The sequence below is a fragment of the Megalobrama amblycephala genome, linkage group LG6 (genome assembly GCF_018812025.1).
Source record: "Megalobrama amblycephala isolate DHTTF-2021 linkage group LG6, ASM1881202v1, whole genome shotgun sequence".
NCBI classification, from domain to species: Eukaryota; Metazoa; Chordata; class Actinopteri; order Cypriniformes; family Xenocyprididae; genus Megalobrama; species Megalobrama amblycephala.
The window spans coordinates 15,735,244-15,759,999 of record NC_063049.1 but is presented as its reverse complement, the minus strand read 5'-3'; the positions used below and the strand labels follow the sequence as shown (position 1 = coordinate 15,759,999).

The 24,756-nt window shown below is 35.4% G+C and overlaps 1 protein-coding gene and 1 long non-coding RNA gene across 2 annotated transcripts; both read right to left on the bottom strand.

The window, feature by feature from the left end:
• Window positions 1-671: 671 nt before the first annotated feature.
• ing1 (inhibitor of growth family, member 1) lies at window positions 672-4,599 on the bottom strand. The gene is made up of 2 exons (XM_048193101.1): window positions 4,266-4,599; window positions 672-1,766 (listed from the first exon to the last, which is right to left on the bottom strand). The coding sequence occupies exons 1-2, from the start codon at window positions 4,405-4,407 to the stop codon at window positions 979-981; spliced, it is 930 nt and encodes a 309-aa protein (XP_048049058.1). The 5' UTR covers window positions 4,408-4,599; the 3' UTR covers window positions 672-978.
• A 5,756-nt stretch (window positions 4,600-10,355) lies between these two features.
• LOC125269974 lies at window positions 10,356-15,132 on the bottom strand. The gene is made up of 5 exons (XR_007185227.1): window positions 14,969-15,132; window positions 14,354-14,410; window positions 13,435-13,739; window positions 12,624-12,902; window positions 10,356-10,947 (listed from the first exon to the last, which is right to left on the bottom strand). It is a non-coding gene; the product is annotated as an uncharacterized LOC125269974 (long non-coding RNA).
• Window positions 15,133-24,756: the final 9,624 nt, after the last annotated feature.

The window sequence follows — 24,756 nt, the reverse complement described above, 5'->3', positions numbered from 1 at the left end:
CGACTTTTTTCTCATAATTTAATGACTTTATTCTCGAAATTTAATGAATTTGTTCTCATAATCTAACGACTTTTTTCTCGTAATTTAATGACTTTATTCTCAACATTTTATCTTGACTTTTTTCTTGAAATTTAACGAGTTTTTTCTCGTAATTTAATGAGTTTATTCAACATTTTATTTAGACTTTTTTTCTCGAAATTTAACGAGTTTTTTCTCGAAATTTAACAACTTAAATCTTGAGATGTTTTTATTTTTTTATTATTGCTTGGCCCTAATCCTCTTCCGTAGAAAATGGCACCATCTGGTAAAAAGATAAAATTTAAATTTTGAAGCCTTGCCAACAAAATGAAAGCCTATTTACAAAGATTGCATAATTTTATAGTTAAATGACCCTGAGATTAAAAATTTCAATGGGGACATTTTTGTCCTTAAGGTCCTAATTGAAACTATTTTGTGTACCTAGAGTAAAATAGATTTATTAAAGGAAATTGGGGTAAAATAATACAATTCCAATAAAAATACACACCTGTGCCAAAATTTATGCAGCTGGCATTAACACAGGAAAAATGATAAAAAAAACCCCCCAAAAAACCCCAAAAGGTCACACAAGGGTTAAGGCCTTATCTAAAGCTAACTTTTTTTTAATAAGCAGAAAAGCCATGAAACAACACTACAATAAGCATGGTTTATTTTAATGAACATATGTACAGTTATGCAACGCATAAATACAAAATGATAGTTGAAAATGATTTTTTACAAAAATGCATTACCGTGTCTTGTGGATAGATGAACAGGATACCTCCAATACTGCAGAACAATGATAACTAAGTAGCTGATAAGTGAACCCTATCTCAAATATATCCCTAAAAGATATACTAACTGATGACCAACTCTAGTCATAACATCACAGGCCTCTCAAAACTGGGTACTAAACTCCTGAATAGAAAAACATTTCATGGCAACCAGGTACACGTGTCACTACCTGTTATACGCTCGTTCTTTTTTCGACCTTTCTAATGCTTTGTCCATCGTCTTCTCATTGTCTCCTCTGCACTTTGGACAGTACCATTTTCCTTTGGGCTTATGGTGCAGGCCAACACAAGAGAAGTGAAACCATTCAATAGTGCATTCATCATTATCACAACCGATCATCTCTCCATAAGACACTTGCTCACACAGGCAGTAAGTGGGTTCATTGGGATCGATCGGCAGGTCTGTCGGCGACGGCTCCCTGTCCTGTTTGCTTTTAGACCTCTTCTTCTTCTTCGATGACGTGGACGACGTCTTGGCCTTCTTCTCTTTTGGCACGCCTGAAGCAACCTCCTCATTGTGCTCCATGCTGTAATTGGAGTTTTCCCGGTTCTCCGAACCATTTTTCTGCCTGCGTGAACGCTTTCCGCCAGATTTGTCAACTGAACTCGGTGTCTCGTCTCGTCTACGGTCCGCACACGGCTTACTGGCCGAGAGCATTGAAGCAGAAAGTGGTGTCATAGTTACGGTTGTAATGGCACTGGGGGCGCTGCCCACCGATACGGTGCTCTCCGGCGAGTCCTGGCAGGCCTGGAAAAGCTCACCCTTCCACTCAAGCTGCCGGCTGCGATTCTCCACCATTTCCACCATTTGGCCCGCGATCTGAATCTTTTCGTCACCGAGTTCTTCTGTGCGGATCAAAGAGCGCTGGATGCAGTGAAGCAGACGCCGCCTCTGCACAGGGTCTGATTCATGCCTGTGCTTTTCATAAGCCTCGTCCAATTCATCGAGGATCTCTGCAAGATCAATAAACCAGGATTAATGTTAAAAAGAAAAAACAACCATATAGGGCTGGAATGAAGTGTCGACGTAATTGATTACGTAGATTGTGAAAATATGTCAATTTGCGTGGAATATGTTCTTGGCACTTTGTTTTTATGTTGGTATTTTTTTTTAAATGTGTATTTTATGAGAAAATGTTTTAATAAAAAAAAAAATCAAAAGATTAATGGCAGAAATAATGGCGGTAGTTAAAACTAAAGGATTAATCGATTGATCAAAAATAATTAGACTAATCTTAAAAATAATTGATAGATTAATCGATCATCAAAATAGTCGTTAGTTGCAGCCCTACAACAATAGTGGCACAATGTTTACTACAGTGTTAATTTCATCGAATAATTTGTCAACAACATTTTTTCACGGACGAAAACGAGACGATGACTAAATAAAAATGCATTTTGAATGACAAAAACTATGACTAAAACCTACTCTAATTTTCATCAACGAATAAAAACGAGATGAAAATGAAAGAGAGGGACGATTTGGGAAGATATCCAGTCGGGACTGCTGTCCTGTGTGGAAGATGTGCACATTTGAAGTGTAACGTGCTGATCTAACCGCGGGAAAAAGCGGCGCTGTTGCGTGCTCTACAGGCTTGCCCAGCAGCACTTCAGACTGCTTCGCAATTAATGAGTAGCGCACATTTATGCCAATCGATTGCTTATAAGCTAATGTTGATGAATTATGACAATGTTTACTACACGATTTTTATATGGTAGTATGTTTTAGACAGTTGTAAGAATGCATATTTTATCTCCCTCATCTGAACTTAAATAAGCAGCCTGCTACAGTGCAGATTGTAGACACTTCAGAATAAGAATCACGGTGTATTTAATTATTAATTTTCCCTGGTCATTATTGTTATTTTTTTTACACAATAAACTGTATTTAATTTAATTTCTATTTGATTCATAGTAAACTACTGTATCTAAGAACATTTTTGACACATTATTCAATATACTTTACAAGTACAATAAGGGTTATTATAGTTAACTAACCCTAAAACCATAAAAACTTCATTAAATAAACGTTAACTGAAACAAAAAATAAATATATAAAAAATGCAAACTTATTTTATTTCATCTAGTTTCTATGCTTTAGTTGGTTATCTTAAGTGAACATAAACAGTTTGGAGAATATCAGATGTATATCAGTGTATTGGATCTGTATATTGTTTGAGAAATGTTTACTTAATGCATTACAATTTAACTAAATTAGATTTTATCTACTGTAGATTTAGTCGACTAAAACTAAAACAATTTCCGATGGCTAAAATATCACTAAAACTAAATGACATTTTAGTCAAAAGACTATGACTAAAACTAAATCAAAATTTGCTGTCAAATTTAACACTGGTTTACTGTTACTGTGTGTCAATCTATGCACTATTTTTGTTTTTTTTATTTAACCTCCAGTAAAACATTACAAGGAAGCTTTTTTGTCACCACAGGTGAACTGGGTAAATATTTCAACTATTATAACTATACTTCCACAGTTTATTGATCATAGTACAAAAAAAAAAAAAAAAAAAATTGCATTACAGTGCTGTTTCAATTATGCAAATGCCATGTTATCTAATTAAATATGCATGCACTAATTTGCATACATTTGGCATCTGAAGTCAGGTTCAAAATTCTTATTTCATTTTGTCTACATATTAGGCTTTTACAGAAGGGATTTTTGATCTCGTTTTATCACTCCATAAATCAGAATACTGTCAACAAACAGCCAGAAAAAAAAAAAAAATCAACATATTTTAAGAATAAATGAGGCGAATAATATATGAACAAACATATAAATAGTAATAAAACTGGAAAGTTTGTTAAGTGCTACATTTTGACAAGACGGCCTTTAAATATATGTATTGTAATTAAAATTGCCATACGCAAATGAATAAAATGTAATAAAATAAACGGAAATGTGGCCCAAAAATCTTAAAACTGACCAAAGGGCATGAAAAAAAACAAAAAACAAAAAAAAAAAACAATGATTTTGTCTGTAGCGTCTTAACATGTTTTACACGCAGTTGACACAGACGTCTTTGGACATATATGCGCATGTATGCTGTCTTTGTGATATTTCAAAGACTATTTACACAACACTAACACACAAATGCAATGTTAAAATACATAATTATTTAAACAGGAAGTTTATGGCGCTCTAGAAGCTGCCAAACCCCCTCCATCCGAACTGGATAGGTAGTGACTTCACAGTCGCTACAATATAAATATAAATGACAATATTTAAGATATAAATGAGAAATACATTTAACATGCATACTGTATCAACTTTGTGGCTTTAACCTCTCAATCGGGGGGGAACTTGCGAGTTTCACGTGCTAACAGTTAGCCGCTAGCCAGCTAGCTAGTGTGACATCTAACACCCGTTGCTCAAACAAATGCAGTGTTTTCTTCTTACACTTCTGCTAAGAGTAAGTGTCCGTATTCTCTCACCTTGATATCTGGCATCTATTTCCTTCATGAGAGACACACATCTCTGTAGGTCCAGGGGCAAAGACTCGACCAGCTCCAGATACTCCTCAACATAGTTCACCACTGCATGAGACGACTCGCCGTTTGAAGAAGGATTCAGCATGTTTTCACACGCATTTAAGAGCTTGATAGAGCGGTAGAAATTCGTTTTTAAGAATTAGTGTATCCTAGTTTTAAGAATTAAAAGTCTGGGCAGCTGAGAAAAGTTACTCAGGTACGTGTTTGTAGTGATTTGTGCAGGACCAGTGACGCTTCTATGGCGGAGGCTGAGCTCATGAATATGAATTACCTTGCGCTGACGTTGCTCCGTGACCTTCCAACAAAGTGTCTAGGCACGCAAATACTAATTAATATTCATGAGCGAAGCGTTTAACGTAGGATTATTTGCCACACGGTCGTGCACTTAGCGGACGCTCGATGGCGCTTGATAGCAAGACTTCAACGGTCATTTCAGGGGCTGAAACTCGGTAAATGACCGGCATGTTTATGTTAGGTTTAGGCTTGGATTTAGTGGAGTTTGGTTTTAAGTTTATAAAAATACAGAAAAAAAAAACTTTAAACCAGGGATTTTTGAACTGGGCTCTGTGGAAAAGTCTAGAGGGAAAAATAAATAAATAAATAAATAAAATGTGATTAACCCGCTCTGGCCCTCTTCATTTAGGAGTCACACTTGCCTTCTTTACAGTCAAAAGTGACTGAAGCCTTGAAATGTAACTTTTTTGTAATATTATTTTTTGTATAATTTTTGTTCAATAATATTTTTTGATTATTTTATAGAATTTTGAGGGTATTTTATGATACTATGCAATATTTATACCATTTTTATTAGCTATTTTCCCCCATTGAAAATAATACACAATTTGTTTTTCTATTATATTTTTAAATTATTTTTCAATTAAAACAGTATTCCATGTTAAAATAGAGACAAGGTATTTAAAAAAGTTTTTTTTTTTTTTTTTTTTTTAAGGTAGATTAGTGCCATCTGGTGGGGGTAAAAAAAGAAAAACTTGTGTAATGCCATGGTGTAACCACTAGATTCCTATATAGTTCTATATAAAGTGGCTTATAAGTTCTCTAGTGGTTTTTAGACACAAATACTTATTTTTAAGTTTTGGATTTGGGTTTATACTTACCGTGCGTTCACACCGCCGCCGGCGAGAGCGTCAACAGTCGCCTTGGCCGCCCTGCCAACAACGCTGTACTGTTCGTTCAAACCGCCGCCGACGGGAGGGTCAAAATAAATGACAAGTCGCATCAACCAATCGGAAGCCTCTCAAGCGAGGACCTCTACATTCCAATTGGTTGCCGCCGAACCGCGTCATAGCTCATTACCATAAAGTTAACCTGATTTCAACTCTCCTCGACGCTCTCACCGTCCAAGACGCGCCGCGCCGCTCTCGCCGGAGCTCGCCGCCGGCTCTCATTGAAAATGAATGACTAGCGTCACTTTGACGCTCTCGCCGCCGGCGGTGTGAACACACAGTTAGACATTCTCAAAGACGACTTTTTGTTAAGTTTTAGATTTTTTTTTTTTTTTTTTTGAAATGTTGATTTGAAGTGTTGGTTTTTGCATTAATTTAACTTTTTTGCATTTATTAATTTGTCTATTTCGCGCTCTTGGCATTTAGGAGTGTCACCCCTTCATTGCTGTGCACTTTTTTTCTGTGGCTGAATTGTAGTTTGTACCAACAAAAGATTCTCTGAGTTTTCGTATTTTTTCGTATTTCCCATTCTTTTCCTATGTCGGTCATTTTTGACCGCAAGGAAGGTGAGTGTGACAATTTTTTTTTTAATGTTATTTTATTTTGTGTGTGTGTTCATATCGCTAATGCAGCAAAAGTCACCAAGTGTCATCTCATTCCGATGAAGCTACGATTTTTAACATTTCAAAATATAAAATTTTTTGGTCAAAAGTGACCGAAGAGGGTCAGAGGGTTAAAATAAAAAAATCCATTAAATTTTTTAAACAGATTCAAATAAATAAATAAAATGTGTGATTAATATAAACATATACAAATTTGATTAAAATTAAATAATCCATTTAACAGTACATTATTATAATGAGTAGAAAAAATATAATAATGTAACTCAATAGAAACTAATTCTATATTTATAATATTCATTTATCTGTGTATAAATTGGGGCTGCGTCCAAAATCGCATCCTCACGAATAGGTACTTACTTTGCAAGCGCTAAAAATGTATGGTATAGTATGAATGTAATCTGCCATAAGGTGTCCATCGTATGCCCATTTCAGAATCTCACCAGAAGAAGTAGCTCATTTGGGTACTTTTTTGCCTACCTACTGTGGATTCGGACATACTTATTTTGTCACATGCTGTTTTTCGCTCCAATATAGTATAGGGAAGTAGGCCACATGGGTGGTTAAAAAAAAAGATGCCTTTTAAATTTTCCACACATGGATGATCATATTCGGGGGATTGTGGCATCAGAAAGATTGAAACCCCCATCTAGACTAGTTGACTTTACTCATCTTCCAATCGTTTGTGTTTGGAGCGTATGGCCAGAGAGTTAGTGTCTTATATTGTATGATTACTCTTGTAGCATAAAATCTTTTTTATTTTGTGTGTGTGTGTTTCTGCCTGTTATTCTGATATTTGAGCTATCAAGTATGTAAGATATTTAATATATTTTAAAATGTAATATTAAATATTTTTTATATTATTTTAATATCTCACTCACACTTGTTGAATTTTGTTCTCTCTGAATAATCTTTAGATACTGATAATTTAAATCATATGCTGAATAGTTAAAAGGGTAGTTGCATTCTTATAACACCATGAATGCCCTGCAGGGGTCACTTGTGTTAAGGCAATGAGGCTGTAAAACGTTGTTTATCCTCAGCTCTGTTGTTTACTGGCACATCATGTTGATATTCTTTTCTCTTAAGTGTTGTTTCAGTTACAGCCCTGAAGAGAAATCCTAAAGTTATCCTATGTTTTTAACCAATGTGAATGACCTTTAAAAACTGTAAAAGTAGCTCTTTGTACATCTGTATTATTAGCAGTAAGAATATCAGATGACTGAAATGTCATAATGTGCAAATGAGAGGGGAAAATGAGCATAAAGTTCTCCAGAGGCCAGCACAGCAGAGTCTTCTAGCCTTACGTACTCTGACCCGAGTGGTGTCGTAAAAAATCACCTCTTACGCATTTCTGTGTCAATGGAGGATTCAGAGTTCGGACCAAATTAGGTTACTTTCCACATTAACTTAATGTCAAGAATCAGGGTTTGAGTAGACGCTCTCAAGCCAGGGATAATGACCATTTAAACACCTAAATATAAAGAACACATTCTCATGAAGGCGTTTAGATGGTGTTGCGGTAATCAGAGCAAATGTTTGGAAACGTGCTGTTAACAGGATGACAAAAAAAAGTCTAAATCATGAAAGTCATTCTCAGCTCTTGAAGCTAAAAGACTGCTCCTGAAGTTTCGCTCCAAGAGTTAAACACACCTGAACCAGCTAATCAAGGTTTTAGGCATACTAGAAACTTCCAGGCAGGTGTGTTGAGGCAAGTTTGGACAGTGGCCCTCCAGGAATGAGTCTGGACACCCCTGGTCTAAAAGTAACAAAGCTACAGTTTAAATGTTCATTTGTGTAATTACAGTTTAAAACAACTCCTGTTGTGTTATTCCTGTGATGTAAAGCTAAATTTTCAGCATCGTTACTCCAGTCTTCAGAGTCACATGATCCTTCAGAAATCATTCTAATATGCTGATTTGCTCAAGAAACATTTCTTATTATTATCAATGTTGAAAACAGTTGTGCTGCTTAATATATGTAACAAGTGACAGGTCTTGTTGAAAACTGAATTTCTAGTCTTCAGTCTTCAATCTACAAGTTAAAGACACAATATGTAAGTTTTCGCCACTAGAGGTCGCCTATTCAAAACAAAGATTTAGCTTGATGACGTCGAGATTGAGCAAAGAATCACAGGAGATGTCATCTTCACCTCACAGCCAAGGGAAAGAATCTTGTTCTTGATGAGATTATTAACATTAATGTAGTATATTGCTGCATTAATGCTACATATTGCGTCTCGATTGCTAATGAGAGACGAGTGCAACACATGACTCGAGAGTAGCGCAACTTTTATTATGCCACAGTCGCCGCTTCCGCTTCTTCCGGTCAAGAGTATGTGGGGTAAAGCAGCACTGTTTTATCATATTAGATATACTTGAGTGTGTTGAAAATTATGTTATAGCGTTTCTCCATGCGTTCCCTTGGTGGCTGCTATGAGACACTTGATTGCACTAGATTGATTTTAGAATATCCTTATATATATTAGGGCTGGGCAATATATCGCATGCAATTGTCACGCGCATTTCGTCAGTAAAGCCGGTTCCCTGATTACCGCTAAATCGCCATCACCTGCTTTCAAATGGAGTGGCATTTAATAGACACCGCTGTAGTTCACTGATAAGCTACGCAATATCGCGTTCATTATCGAAGGCGATTCATCTGCAATAATGATGAATATAATCAAGAAAACGAGATTCAAACAATAAGACTAAACGTGTGAGCTGTAGTTTTCTGTCTATAAATGTATGCAAACAGTTGTTCCCTTGTCTAATAAAACATAAATTTTTAAAGCGTTTTCGGTGTTTCCATGGTTTCCACAAAAATAAAATGGATAAAATCGAGGGTAACGCCGGTATGATGTGATTGATAGGCGACATACGGACATGGTCCATGTCCTGTTAAAACTGATTATTTCTCTGGATTTAAACATTCTTGGAAACATTGAGGATAATGTAAGTACACAAGTCAACAAAATATATAACATTGTTCAAGAGGTTTTTGGATATTTCAATACAAAAATCGTACATGTTGTGCCTTTAACTTATATTTTATCATTTTAACATATAATTTTATCACAAATAATTTTTCATAATGCTGTTTATCAATTTTCCACAATATTCCTTTTAATGGTTACACTTTATGGTTACACTTTATTTTAAGGTGTCCATGTTACAGTGTATTTATACATTTAAGTACAGAGTAATTATAATTAACTACATGTAGTTACAATAGGGTTAGGGTTAGAATATGGATTTGGTTTAGGGTTAATTTATTATGCATAATCTATAGTTAATACTACAGTAACTACATGTAATATGTAACAATGACACTGTAAAATAAATGTTATCCACATTACACATTACTATATGTACTTACTATAGTACTAACAGTAAATTATGCATAATTACTAATTTGTAACTAACCCTAAACCAAACCCTAACCCTAACTGTAACTCTATAGTAAGTACATGTAGTTAATTAATATTACTCAGTACTTATTTGAGTAATTACAATGTAACAACGGCACTGTAAAATAAATTTCCAAAATGTATTTTTTTTAATTAATATTCTCTTTTAACAATCTTTTGCTGTTGTTTTCTAGGGATTGTCATTTTCACATACTTTTCACTTTTAATCAGATCCCATAAATTGGCATACCTTCCCTGAAAAAATTATATTCAATTTAACTTTATTTTGTATTTCAATTGTATAAATTGAATCTCTTAATTGTGTAATCTCTTAATCTTAATATATACCATAACATGCTGTTAAAGAATTTCAGAATATAAGCTCCTGTCTTTTTTCTTTTCTTTTCAGGAAGCTGCCGAGAATTAATGACTCCAGATTTCCCATGACGTAAATTCATTGTTCAGGCCCTTTCAGTATAAACAAACCTAGGCCTGTCTTCGATGAATCTCATGACCCTTCATAAAGTCACAATGCCCTAGATTACAGTTACTGGTAGATCAGTTTACTAAGTACTATTCCACAGTTACTTCAGTTTCGTTGGATAATATGCAATTATGCTCATGGTTTAGAGTCAGCATAATTGGTTTTCAGGCAGTGGGTAATGGGTGGGGGTTAGAAATGTTAGGAACATTGATTGACTTCATCCATACAAGTTAAATAAGAGCTGATGGTGAGCTAGTTGGTGAGAACTCTGTTACCTGACCTCTCCAGTCTGAACAGATATAATCTCTCTTTCAAAACACACACACGCACACACAATTATAGCTTTGGAATTTATTGCGTAAGTGTAAACAATGAAATCAATTCACTACAAATAAAGGGGAAAAGAGAAGTTTGGCAACAACGTGTTTTATGCATCTCATTTCTTTTTTTAAAAAAGGATTTGTGGACATTTGTGAGACTTCTTCAAATAACTGCTAGCTTTACAATTGCCCCAAAACCATTTGGACTCTTAAATTACACTTAAATGTCTTGGCATTATATAAAACAATATCAAATCACGGGGCATTTATATAAAAGAAAGACAGCACAAGCAAAATGTTGGATTATATTACTAAATTCGGTTGACTCAAAGGCCAAATAAAAATGTAATTGCATTTTCATTCAAGACAAAAAAGAACATAAAACTAAGATAATTATGGACATTTTTAATGCCCTCTTTGGTGCTTTTGCTCTACTTCTTCAGATGCTCTATGTTAAAATGTAATGTCAGCAGTTCTCAGGTAAACACCTCCCTCCGGTTCACTTTCTTATCGTGCCTATTTTTGCCACCCACATCCTGTTTATGCTTCTGTATTTCTTCATCTCTTCTCGGGTGTTTCGTCCTTCATTCTGAGACAAAACCTTATTCCTGTACGGCCCCAGAAGTTGTTGGAGAAAAAGAACACAATTTAGATGTGGAAAAACTCCCTGCACAAAACTTAACAAGATTTCTATTAACTAATGAATGGGTAAATAGCTGTGCAGTCACACTCATGTTACTCTTGATTATCTCATTGTTGTTATTGCAGACGTGGCTGACAATCATGAAGAGGCTCTCCTTTATACTAGTCAATGTACAACACATAAGCATACAGACAGACAATTTGCCTAGAAACAGTGTCTACTTGTACACACCATGGGCCTCATTTATAAAGCATGCGTAAGCACAGATTTGATCTTAGAGTGTGCATATGCTTAAATCCACGCCAACGCTCATATTTATAAAAATGGATGCACTTTTCCTTGTCCATTCATTTACATGACAATGGCGTTTTGGTGGCCTGAAAACGAAAACGAGTTTTAAAGTGGAAGTTTTTGATGTTCCATGTAAACTACAAAAATGTGTGAATCTGTGAAAACGGTGACGGCATGCACATGCGTATATCCACCTTATTTTTCAATGCGGAAATAAGGTGTTTTATTTATTAGCTGCTATAGGGAAATAATGAGAGGAATATCAAACTGCAGTAAACTGTAAAAATAAGGTGGATATGCATGCGCGAGGCGAGTGCTCTGTATAAGAATGCGTATGCACAGGCGCATAGTCTTTATTTACAAAATCGCCAACTACTTGTCTGGCATACGTAATACAACGTTTTTAGTCATTTTCAGAGATCCGTGGATAGTTTTGATAATGTTGTCATCTGTATAAAGAAAAAACTTTTCAGTTTTTAGTACATTGTTATCATGTGAACTTATATGAACAATAGCCTACCTTGACATGCTGTTTTGTGTAGGCTATACTATGTGTGTAAGAGCCCGTGTATATAGTGAAACCAGAGACAAAGAATGAGAAGTCGTTAGAGCGCTGTCTCCGTTTATGGTGACAAGCAGTTAATCAACATGGTTTTGACTTTTTATGGTCTTCACGCTGCCCAGTGCCACTGCTTGATAAGGACATTCATTCCCTCTCCTGTCATGCACCCTGCGTACAGTGGTTTCCTCTCACTGGCTGGTGTCTTTTCTGGCATCACTGGTGGTTAATCAGCCTGGAGACCTGAATGTAGTAACCCTATAGTGCTACAGTGCATTCAGAAAGTATTCAGACCCCTGAATAGCCTACTTTTCACATTTTTTGTTGCACCCTTACGCTAACATTTTTTAAATTATATATTTTCCACATCAGTCTATAATCCACACTCCATAATGGCAAAGCAAAAACTGAAAATGTCTGTCTACTGACGGTCCAAGGATCTGATGTGCAAAGCTTGTGGCATCATTGCTAAAATGACTTAAGGCTGCATCACTGCCAAAGGTGCTTCAATTAAGGGTTTGAATACTTATGCGTTGTCATATTTTAGGTGTTTTTTTTTAATGAATTTATAAAGTTATCACAATTTTTTTTTTTTTTTGCTTTGTATTTATGGGGCATGGAATGCAAATTGATGTGTAAAAAAATAATTTAAAGCATTTTAACATAAGGCTGCAACATAACAAAATGTAAACAGCATTAAGCGGTGTGAATAGTTTCTGAATGTACTGTAAATACGCTTGTAGCAGAATAATTGTCAGTTCCTTTTGAAATAAAGTGTGTGTAAAATTCACCTTGTGTTGTAAGATCAAGTGTGCTCTTCTGCTGCACAGAGCCAGACACAGAGGGGTATGAGGCCACGCAGGTGATGTTACTGATGGTCGCATATTCAAGCAGAAGTACGCGATTCTCCATAATGAAAAATGTGTCAACCTTCGTGACAGAAGTGTTAGTGAAAGAAAAGTTCAAGGCAGGTTCCCAATTAAGAGTGGGTGCCGTCTCTTCATATGTGGTCTTACAGACAGCAATCCTCTGACCATTTTTGCTGTCCAGGTGAGTTTCCAGTCGGGTAACTAAAAACAAACAACTTTAATTTAATTTGAATATCGGTATGATACTTTTGGCTTATAGCTCTAAATTGCAGCTGTAAAATCGTTTGAATTGTGATTAATCGCCTCCAAAATAAAAGTTTGTGTTTACATAATATATGTGTGCGTATACTGTGTATATTTAATTGTATATAAACACACACACACACACACACATATATATATATATATATATATATATATATATATATATATATATATATATATATATATATATATATATATATATATATATGTGTGTGTGTGTGTGTGTGTTTATATATACACATTTAAATAAACAGAAATGTTTTAAGAAATTTATGTAATCTGTATTTACTGTATATATATAATATAAATTATATATAAATTTAAATTTTGTTATAATTTAGATTGTATATAAATATATATTACATAAATTACTCTAAATACAAAATACAATGAAACTAGCCAACCTATGATGTAAAAAGATTTTCACAGTTTTTGCAATATTTTTACAATAAATTCTGCTTGTACTCACCGCTTACAGAGATATTTACAGATTTGCTTCCTCCTTTATATGATAAATCACATAAGTAAAATCCTTCGTCTTCCTTTGAAATCTTGGGAATGAATAAGGAAAATCTGAAGTGTGGTTCAGCTTCTTTCCATCCTTACAAGTGTCGTTCAGGCCCAGGTCGGGTGACAAACCAAGATAACATTTTTTGCCTTGCATGCTGATGTTCCACACAATAAAAATTAATTCATTCAATTTGACATCAGTGCCATTATCGGCACACCATAAAGTGACATCGCTGTCCGCCACAAAGGTCCGCTCTTTGAAAACTGCAACAAAAAAAGAAAAAAAAGAAAAATGTAATTATACTAAATTAGATTAAATATTGAATTAAAGTAAACTGTATGTTTATTCAAACAAACAAACAAATTAAAAAATAATAAATAAATAAATGTGATCTGCACTTGACATGTTGAGGTAAATTGTTAAAATATATTTTAAATATTATAAATATACAATTTGGGTATTTTATATATATATATATATATATATATATATATATATATATATATATATATATATATATATATATATATATATATATATATATATATATTATCTCTCCTTGCCAAGCCAGACTAGTTTTATCCGTTGGTGTGTCACTTCCTTCTTTATAACCCTAGAATAGTTACAACATACATGGCAGCTCTGACAAGATGTAACACAGTTTAATGTTTTTTTGTTTAAAAAAGTAACATACATTTCATATAATATTTAGTTTGACATCTTGAAGTTGACAAACAATGTTTTCACTAGGTCAATCTCCTCCTTTCACTGGCCATTCTGTTATTTTTTTTTCTTTTCATTTTCATATTTTGTATCCTATTTATGAACAATACTGCTTTAAATAAATAAATAAATAAATAAAAGTGTTTTGTCTGACCTGTATGTTTTTCAATCGCAGCATCTTGATTCTGATGTGATACAATATCTTGATCTCCTAGGACAGTTAGTGCACAGCAAGTTAGTGACAGATTAATGTGAGCGCTCAGCACATGGATTTTGTAACACAAATGTTAAGGTTAAGAGGAAGCTTTTATTACATATATTTGTCATATTTCAAACACAAAATCATCACATGCACATGAAAGAACAGATTCCTCATTCTGCTGTACAACAATTTTGAGCTCCATTAAATCATGGAAGAATCGTGCTAAAAAGTGGCAGAATATAAAAACAGATTTTCCCTATCTGATCAACAGTTACTGTCAGTTTATCCACAAAACTAAGCCACAATAATTCATTTGACTGTTTTTGTGACAGATTTAAAGAAGGCCACCATTTTCACCATGAAGCAAATACAGTGGCTCCTGTATTTGGACACATAAGCCACACATCAAAATGTATAAATCTCATTCCATTAGCAATAAAAAAAATCAGTAAAACATAAGTGTCATCTGCAAACAAATTATGCTACAATAAGATGATGCTAAGGCCAAACCATTTATGAAGAGATGTAATCGTAATCATATTACAATATATGATATATTAAACTCACCTTTTGTGTGACATCCTGGCCCAAAGATGCTTAGGAGGACGGTCAACGTCAATATCCAACTGTTCACCATCGCTACGAATCTCTGGTCAGATATCTTTCACTCACCTTTGAATGTGTTCTTTCCCTTGTTCTCGTTTTGTTTTCTTCAGCAGTGAAGCTGTTGTACACCATTTTTAATGATCATTATATGATGTTCTGCCACATCCTGTCTTGTTAACCACAATCATGTGAGAGATCTTCTTAGTGCAAGAAGATTGCAGTTTGCAGAGTGTGAAGTGTTGATGGTGATATTTTTTGGTCAGTTTTGTTGTGCTACCTAGCAGAATAATGATAGTATAGTGACTTTATAACCCAGGCTGTAATCTACAATTCAAAAGAAAGATGAAAATGATATTTTGTCCAATTGTCAGTGCAGTTTTTTTTAAATGTTGCAGTCTTATGTTTGAATGCTTTGAATGACCTATTCACATCAATCTACCCATAATGAAAAGCAAACACCAAATTTATGATAACTTTGAAAATGTATTCAAAACGTAAAACTAAAATACTGCATCATACCCTTTGCAATGACACCAAATATTTAGCCCAGGTGCATCTCATCTTTAGGATATTGTACACTTCTGCAAATTTAGTTAATTGGACATGATTGGCACACAGATAAAATGCATATCAGAGCAAAAAACAAGCCAAGAGGTCAAAGGAATTGCCTTCAGTGCACACAAATGTTTTGAGGCACAGATCTGGGGAAGATTACAAAACAATTCCTGCTGCGTTGAAGGTTCCCAAGAGCAAAATGGCCTCCATAATTATTTCTTTGTTCAAAATGAACAAAACTTAAATAATGATTGAGTGCATCATAAAACAATCTTGCAAACTGTGTATTTGCCTTCCCTAAATCACTATGAAAAGCAATAATTCTTTATATTTTAGAGCTGTCTGGATGGATTTGATTGAACAACTGAACCTCAAACCAAAAAGAGTTTGCCTGCAAAAAGGGAAAGCAAAAGTAACCAAATGAAACACAAATCAACATAATTTGCATAGGATCGCATTTGCTGCACATAGGCTCACAAAACATTGTTCATGTTGTAAACCCCTTTCTGCTTTGGTCTAGCTCTTTGCCTGTAAATAGTCTTGCCAAGTTATAATTTCCACCATTATCTGATATGAATAGTAATTGTTATGTCTAAAGTAAATTGACTAGCTTAAACCTTAGTAAATCACCTTGCATGATTCATTTAAATACTCTCCTACCATAAATCAATGCATCTGAAAGGGAAACTCCTACAAATGCATATATAATAAGGTCAGCTGGAAAAATAACTGTGTCCACACCTTTTCAGAGCTAATCTTTAGTAAATCCTAACAGTAGTTTTTAACGCCAAAAGACTGTTTGCGCTGGTGCAAGCTGTTATCTGGCCCTAAATCTAGATTACAGACATATCTCTTAGCCAAGCATTCACATAATGCACCTCATAATCTTGTACTACAGTTATATCAGATCAGATCTAATGCACATGACTATCTATTGCTTGAAATGTTATGAACAGCAGCTACGCTAATTATTTTCCATTTGCTTTCTTTTTCTACCTCGAGATACCCATCCGTAACTAAAGATTACGCCAGCTCCAGTTTAGATCCAGAAGATTTCAGATGACCCGACACCTGTGAAGTGATGACTTCATCTCCTGTGAGGACTTCAGATGACGTCAACTCTGAATCATACACCACTGCCAAATGTTATATATATTGTAATCATTATGATCACAACTTGCAATAATTGCTTTAATGAGCTCATTGTTTCTGCTTACATGAATACATATACAAATGCATGATTTGTATTATCTTAGAACTGTACATTTTTAACATATGGACATTACTTTGACACAGTCACCTCTGATAACAGATTATTCAAAATTGTAATGTAGAAACATGCATTTTCTGTAAAGCTGCTTTGAAACAATGTGTATTGTGAAAAGCGCTATACAAATTATGAATTGAACTGAATGGTGGTGGTAGCATTATGCTGTGGGGGTATTTTTCAGAGCAGGGACTGGGAAACTGTTCAGAGTAGGAAAGCTGAATGCCACAAAATGCAGAAATATCCTTAATAAAAACCTGGTCCAGAGTCCTCAGCACCTCAGACCGGCCAAAGGTTCATGATCCAACAGAAAAATCACTCTAAGCTCATAGCTACTGTAAAAAGTAATACCTTATTTCTACTCCACAAAATTTTGGCAACAGATTACAAGCAATATTATTAATTTAATTCAACAAATAGAATTGAGTTAGAATTAATCAATTTAATTCCTTAAAGGGATAGTTCACCCAAACATGAAAATTTGGTGTTTATCTGCTTACCCCCAGGGCATCCAAGATGTAGGTGACTTTATTTCATCAGTAGAACACAAATGATGATTTTTAACTCCAACCGTTGCCGTCTGTCAGTCAAATAATGCGTGTCAATGGGAACTCCATCAATAAGAGTCAAAAAAACACGACAGACAAATCCAAATGAAACCCTGTGGCTCGTGACGACACATTGATGTCCTAAGACACGAAACGATTGGTTTGTGCGAGAAACCAAACAGTATTTATATCATTTTTTACCTCTAAAACACCACTATGTCCAACTGCGTTCAGCATCAGAGCGCGATCAGACCTCACTAACCGAATGCTGAACGCAGTTGGACATAGTGGTGTTTTAGAGGTAAAAAATACTGTTTGGTTTCTCGCACAAACCGATCGTTTCATGTCTTAGGACATCAATGTGTCATCACGAGCCACAGGGTTTAATTTGGATTTGTATGTGCTTGTTTATTTGACTCTTATGGATGGTGTTACCGTTTCAATGCATTATTTGACTGACAGACGGCAACGGTTGGAGTTAAAAATCATCATTTATGTTCTACTGAAGAAACAAAATCACCTACATCTTAGATGTGCTGGGGGTAAGTAGATAAACATCAAATTTTCATTTTTGGGTGAACTATCCCTTTAAATGTCAACCATTTAAAATTAGTAAAATTTAAACAAAAATATCTTTTATTGCCAACACTGAAGACACCTGATGATAACAATCAGAATCACTGAAGGAAAGAGAAACATGAATTAACAGAGGTTTAGATTTTGATGTTTATTTTATTTGGTTGCCATTATGGTGATCAGTGTTTTATTAAGTTTGGCAGTTTGTCTCTTCGCTTGGTGAGGTCTGATCGTGCTCTGACAATGGCAGTGATGTCTGGCACTCATTGAAGTACAAGCGCGAGAGATCACTGCTGTTGTCAGAGCGCGATCAGACATCGCTAAGCGAATGCTGAACGCAGTTGGACATAGTGGTGTTTTAGAGGTAAAAAATTATATAAATAATGTTCGTTTTCTCGCACAAACCGATCGTTTCGTGTCTTAGGACATCAATGTGTCGTCACGAGCCACAGGGTTTAATTTGGACTTGTCTGTGCATGTTTATTGACTCTTATAAACTGTGTGACCATTGACTCGCATTATACCACTGACAGACGGCAGTGGTTGCAGTTAAAAATCATCATTTGTGTTCTACTGAAGAAACAAAGTCACCTACATCTTGGATGCTCTGGGGGTAAGCAGATAAACATCAAATTTTCATTTTTTCAAGTAGATAGAGCGTATTACTTTTTAAAAGACAATGCAAGAAAAGTTTAGGGACGAATGTACTTGAGTGGCCTAGCCAGAGCACAGATCAAATCAAACATCCCTGCAGAAACATGAAAATGGCTTTCCATCAACAGTCCTTATCCAACATGACAGAGCTTGAGAGGATCTGCAGAGAAGTATGGCAGAAAATCACTGCTTCACTGCCAAAGCTGCCTCAGCTAGTACTGAGTTAGAGTCTGAATACTTATGCAAATTCAGTTTTATCATTACAAATCTGGTTTTTATTTTGTAATTATGGGGTATGGTGTGTAGTTTGATGTGAAAAGAAAAAAGAAAAGAAAAAAAACATTTTAGCATAAGGCTGCAACATAAAATAGTATTCAGTGTGAATACTGCCTGATTGCACTATATTTCCTGTCCCCGTCTGCTTGGCTCTGATCCCAGTCTGCTTCCCAGAGCTCTGCAGTTATCTCAACCAGAGGAATGTGGGTTCGTACGCTATCAGTTGGTAAACATCGAACTGTTTTTAGCACTCCCTCCTACCCCATCTCAATTTGTCTAGGTCGGTCAGACTGACCATGGGGGGTTGTGGGCGTCATTGCTGGTGCGTCAGAAATGACCTGGTCCTCCGGTGACACAACAGAGCAATCAATACAAACGCCTTGACACAGAGTGGTGATGGCTCACCTCCTAATGTCCGTTTAAAAGAAAGAGCAGTGGGCTTTCAAACTGGCGTCAGCAGGTGTGTGTATAGCCTCAATGTGAGATCCACAAATCATTTTTTCATGATCCATGAGTCAGGTCTCTGAGCACAGGGATGATGAAAGGCGATGACGCAGAGGTGTGACAATAATGCAGACGCTGGTATGTATGTCTCCACGTCTCTAGAGGTTTAAAATAAAACTCAAGGTGTTCAGCTCCAGTCCAGTTTGAAAAGTATGTGTGGAGCTGAGATTTGACCTTTCATCAGTTAATTATGTTTGAATGTGAGTGTGTATCTGTATTTGTGTCTCTCTGTGTGTAGTACTTTACTGTTTGCTGGCAAATCTGCACTCTACAGTGAGATAAATGTCACAACATTTAGTAGGAACATTTAGTGATGTCGTCATTTTGACAAAAGGATCCATATACACACTTAAAGGAGTTAGTTCACCCAAAAATGAAAATTCTGTCATTTAATTACTTCACCCTCATGTCGTTCCAAACCCGTAAGACCTTCGTTCATCTTCAGAACACAAATTAAGATATTTTTGACAAAATCTGATGGCTCAGTGAGACCTGCATTGCCACCAAAATAATTAACACTTACAATGCCCAGAAAGCTACTAAAGACATATTTAAAACAGTTCATGTGTCTACAGTGGTTCAACCTTAATGTTATGAAGTGACAAGAATACTTTTTGTGTGCCAAAAAACAAAACAAAATAACGATCTTTATTCAACAATATCTAGTGATGGACGATTTCAAAACACTGCTTCTTGAAGCTTCAAAACTTTACAAATCTTTTGTTTCAAATCAGAGGTTCGGAGCGTGAAAGTCATGTGATTTCAGTAAAAGAGGCTTTGTTACGTCATAAGTGTTTCAAAATTTCAATGGTTCACCACTGGAGGGCATGACTTTTGCAGTTTGATACGCACTCTGAGCCACTGATTTCGAAAGTTTCGAAGCTTCATGAAGCAGTGTTTTGAAATCGCCCATCACTAGATATTGTTGAATAAAGATGTTATTTTGTTTTTATGGCGCACAAAAAGTTACATTAAGGTTACATTAAGCAACATTAAGGTTGAACCACTGTAGTCACATGAACTGTTTTAAATATGTCTTTAGTAGCTTTCTGGGCATTGTAAGTGTTAATTATTTTGGTGGCAATGGAGGCCTCACTGAGCCATCGGATTTTATCAAAAATATCTTAATTTGTGTTCTTGAAGATGAACGAAGGTCTTACGGGTGTGGAACGACATGAGGGTGAGTAATTAAATGACAGAATTTTCATTTTTGGGTGAACTAACCCTTTAACAAAAAGGTTCAATTAGTTTACACATTCAGGTATCATGAACTAACAATAAACAATACTTTTATAGCATTTATTAATAATGATTAATGTTAATTTATAAATGTACTATTTGTTCATCCATTCATTAATATTCGTTCATAAATTAACAAATATTAATATATGTGGAAGATTCATTTATGTTGTAAATGTATCAACTAACACTGTTAGTTTATTATACCTAATGCATTAACTAAATTGAATAAAATAATACATTTATTTTATATTATAAAACTTTCTACAACAATTTTATTGAATTTTATTGTGAAGTTTTTGCCAAATTAAAGGTGCATTCATGCCATGTTGGAATTACCGTAATTACGAGATTCCGAGCATTTATATCCTTCTAGAATTTGTAATTACAACTTGTACTCTGAATTTTCTGAGAGCTCAAACATTTACCATGTGACCGATGTACCATCTGAGTGCCCAGGTGAAAAAAAAGTACACTTCCATAATGTACTTAAAGTGCTCTATTTTCACACACTAATTTTGTACTTAACATACTAAAAATTCTTATTTAGTACTTCATAAGATAACCATACAAAGATGGGTTCTAAAGTGGTAACTAAATACATTTTATAATACAGAGATAGTATGTTAAAAACACTTTTTACTTCATATTCATGGTGTCTCAAAATAGCACAGTTGAGTACACTTAGATGTTCTTAAGATTATCTTATAATTTTTAGTATATTAAGTACAAAATTAATGTGCACAAATAGAGCACTTTAAGAACATAATGGAAGTGTATTTTTTTCAAATGGGTGCTGCAGAATCATTTTACCATTGATAGTGTTGCCATAGAAAGGCATAATTCAAAAACATGACAAGCTGCGTGGTTGTCATTTCATAATTACGGTAATTATGACATGGCACGAACACAGCATAATAATAAACAAAGGAAAGTGAACAAAGCATACTTTAAAAAAAAAAAAAAACAGGTAGGGTTTGGGTTAACCTGTAAAAAATATAATATAATATCCTGTTAAAATGTATTAAACAAACAAACAAAAAAACGCTAGCTGTGGTTGCCAAAAATAGAGTGCCTCAGGGATGAGGCATTTTTGTAGGCAAAACCCGGAAGCGAGTTAGCATTTTAGGACTTCTGGTTCCAACGCCGTCAAGTCTATGGGTTTTTTGAATGGGTTTTTGCTAAATCGCCTGAAATAAGGTCTGTGGTTAACAAAGCCTCTAAATACTTTCACGTTTTGATCTATGACATAAAACACACCAGTTATAACCCGCTTGTGATTTTTTTTAAACCTTTACTGTGTCTTAAAATCGGCGGTTGCTAACAAATTGCTAAAAGGGACTACTTCCTTTGGCGGGGACTTTAGACGTCATCATTAAAAACGGGACATTTGGACAGCATTTCTCATGAAAAAGTGGATAAGTATTCATACACATCACATCATAATCAGCGAGCATGTTTTTAAATAATGTTTGTTTTTAAAGTACAGTTTGAGGAAGCTTGGTGGTGACGACATTGATCCGCGACCATGGTGTGCTGTAGTCCGTTTATAGCCTACTGTTAGCTTTTTATATCTGACGACTTTATTTAGGCTTCAAAATGTATTTATGTTGTTTTAACTTGTAAAGATTATCTTGATAGACAAAACGTGTAAGTGTCATAACCCTTTGTTAAACACAGAGCTTATTTTCTGCGATTTTCCAAAAGTCTATGGGAAAAATGCATAGGCTTTCAACCGAGGGAACCCGTGCGTCGCTAACTTCCGGGTTGGCCTACAAAAACGCGTCATCCCTGGGGTACTCTATTCACCATGAAAATATGGAGTCAATGTTTCCGGTATTGCGGGGATGGCATATTTGGCTTGTATGTTTTATAACTTGTAACCACCATATATTTTATTAAGTGATATAATAATAATAATAATAATTATCTAATCTACCTGAATTACCAAAATCATCTTTTTACCTTAAAATATAATGATCACCACCATTATAGACAGGCCAAACATTTCCAATACGCAATATAGAGAGTCCACAGGGACAAAACACCATCAGGGTAACACAGGACAATAAAATAACATAATAAACATTAATTAAATAACACAAAACACCCTAATGTACATTACTGATAACAAAAATAAGAATAAACAAAACCGTTTCAATTAAATATAATCATGTCACATAATCGTGTCACACAAGGACTTCTTTTACTGTAATTTAAATGTTAATCCATAGTTTGTACTTGCAAAATACAGAATAAATGCAGAATTTGACAGTATTTTACAGTCAAATTACATATATTGTGATGTAAGCCATTTATAGGTTTTAACCATATAAGGTAACTTACAGATAATCACTTAAAATTGTGCGCCTTGTGAGGACCAGTTTGATTTTTTGACCATCGGAGTGAGGACAAAGAGAGTAAAGTGATGATATTTTAACCAGTCTTCACTTTCAGAGAGCCCTTTAAAGGTCTGTTTTTCGAGTCAAGACTTGGTTTTAGAGAAAAGGTTTAGGCTAAGGGTAGGTTTGGGGTTTAGGGTTTGGGTTAGGCACTTAGTTGTGATGGGTAGGGTTATGGTAAGGAGCTAGAGACATTGTGTCAATGAATGTCCTTACAAAGATGTACAAGAATGAGTGTGTGTGCGTGTGCAGAAGCCCTTGGCCACTGAACAGTGATTCATGACTTATGATGAGACAGTAATTGTCAGGTTATTGAGGTACAAGGAAGGGCTAACAAAAAAAATCATTATTTTCATGCCTCATTCATGAGAGTGGCTCATCGAGTTGTGACGCTCGTGTGTGTGCAAATAAAAAGGTCTTGTGTCGTCATGGTGTCCCTTTCTGGTTTGTTTCGCTCATGATAAGCCTCCCTGCTGGGTCCTGTGCATGTGCGTGTGTTTCATCTGTCTTGCGTAAATGTCACAGTGTGTGAGTGTGAGAGAGGTGCAGCCAATGGGGACGAACTGAGATGGGCAGCCTACGACCGCACTGTGTGCGTCCATATGTTTGAGAGATGAGGGTGTTAGGTCAATATATCGGCTCACTCATGTGTTCGTTTGTCGTGTGAGGTCTCTGAGGTTGTTGTCAGGTCATAGACCCAGTTGTGTGTGTGTGTGTGTGTATGACAGGAACCATGCGGGCTTGTGCGAAAACCCAGCAGTCCCGGACAGGGTGACCCCATCAGGAGGCGGGTTAAATATTTATACCAGCCTTCACTGTGAAGATCCAATCTGCCCAGGGGAGAGAACCAGGAAAACCGTCACGTCTAATGCTTTTTACATCACTGCTGGATGTGTGTGTGCTTGTGGTTGGTGGAGAGCATGAGAATGAGATAGCGTTTTGGACAAAGACGATGTTCTGCCCACAGTAAATGTAATTTGCATGTGCGTGTGTTTGTTTATGTGTGTGTGGGGGGAAAGAGAGACAGCATTGTATGTTAACTGTCTAATTTTAATAGAACTGAATGCTTAAAAAAAAAAATAAATAAAAATACACGGATAGTTCTGAAACTAAATTCTGATTGATGTGAATGAGCTTTGAGCCTTAGCTGAAGAATAGTTTATAATAAATAATAAACTAATATAACTTCAACATATTGCTTTTCCTGCACGTTTATTGAAATGCCCAAAAGAAGCTGCACGTTGTACCAAAAACTAAGTCTTGTAATGCACAACCTCGAATGGTTTACTGCCTTTATACTGCCGTTATGGTAACAACAATAACGTGTAACAGTTGCTGTTTTTTTCAGCAACCTTGTTTTTTCCCATTCATTTTTTCTCATAGGGATTTTTAAAAAGTTTAATAGTAGCTACTAACCAAAATATGAATCACAACATTACTTTGATTTTGTCAGGGACTGCATTTCCCATCATCCTCCCTTGCACCTAACCAAGCACACCTGGATCTCATCTAGTCCTCTTCACCAGCACTATATAGAGCAGGGGTGGCGAACGTCATTCAAGGGCTGTTCCACTCCAGTTTTAGACACACTCACAAACTTCCCTAAACACTTCCCCTCGGGGGAATCCCTGTGTAGCGAGGTCAGTAGATGTGGGAAGAAGGAGGCGGGAACCGGCGAACGTTCAACAAAAGTTTAATTCAAAATAAACAAAGAACAAAACGAAAGTA

Bases quoted from the DNA above. Each gene is read 5' to 3' on its own strand.
- ing1 (XM_048193101.1), bottom strand. From the start codon at position 4,407: ATGCTGAATCCTTCTTCAAACGGCGAGTCGTCTCATGCAGTGGTGAAC. The intron at 1,767-4,265 runs GTGAGAGAATAC...TTGATCTTGCAG, and splicing joins AATAGATGCCAGATATCAAG to AGATCCTCGATGAATTGGAC.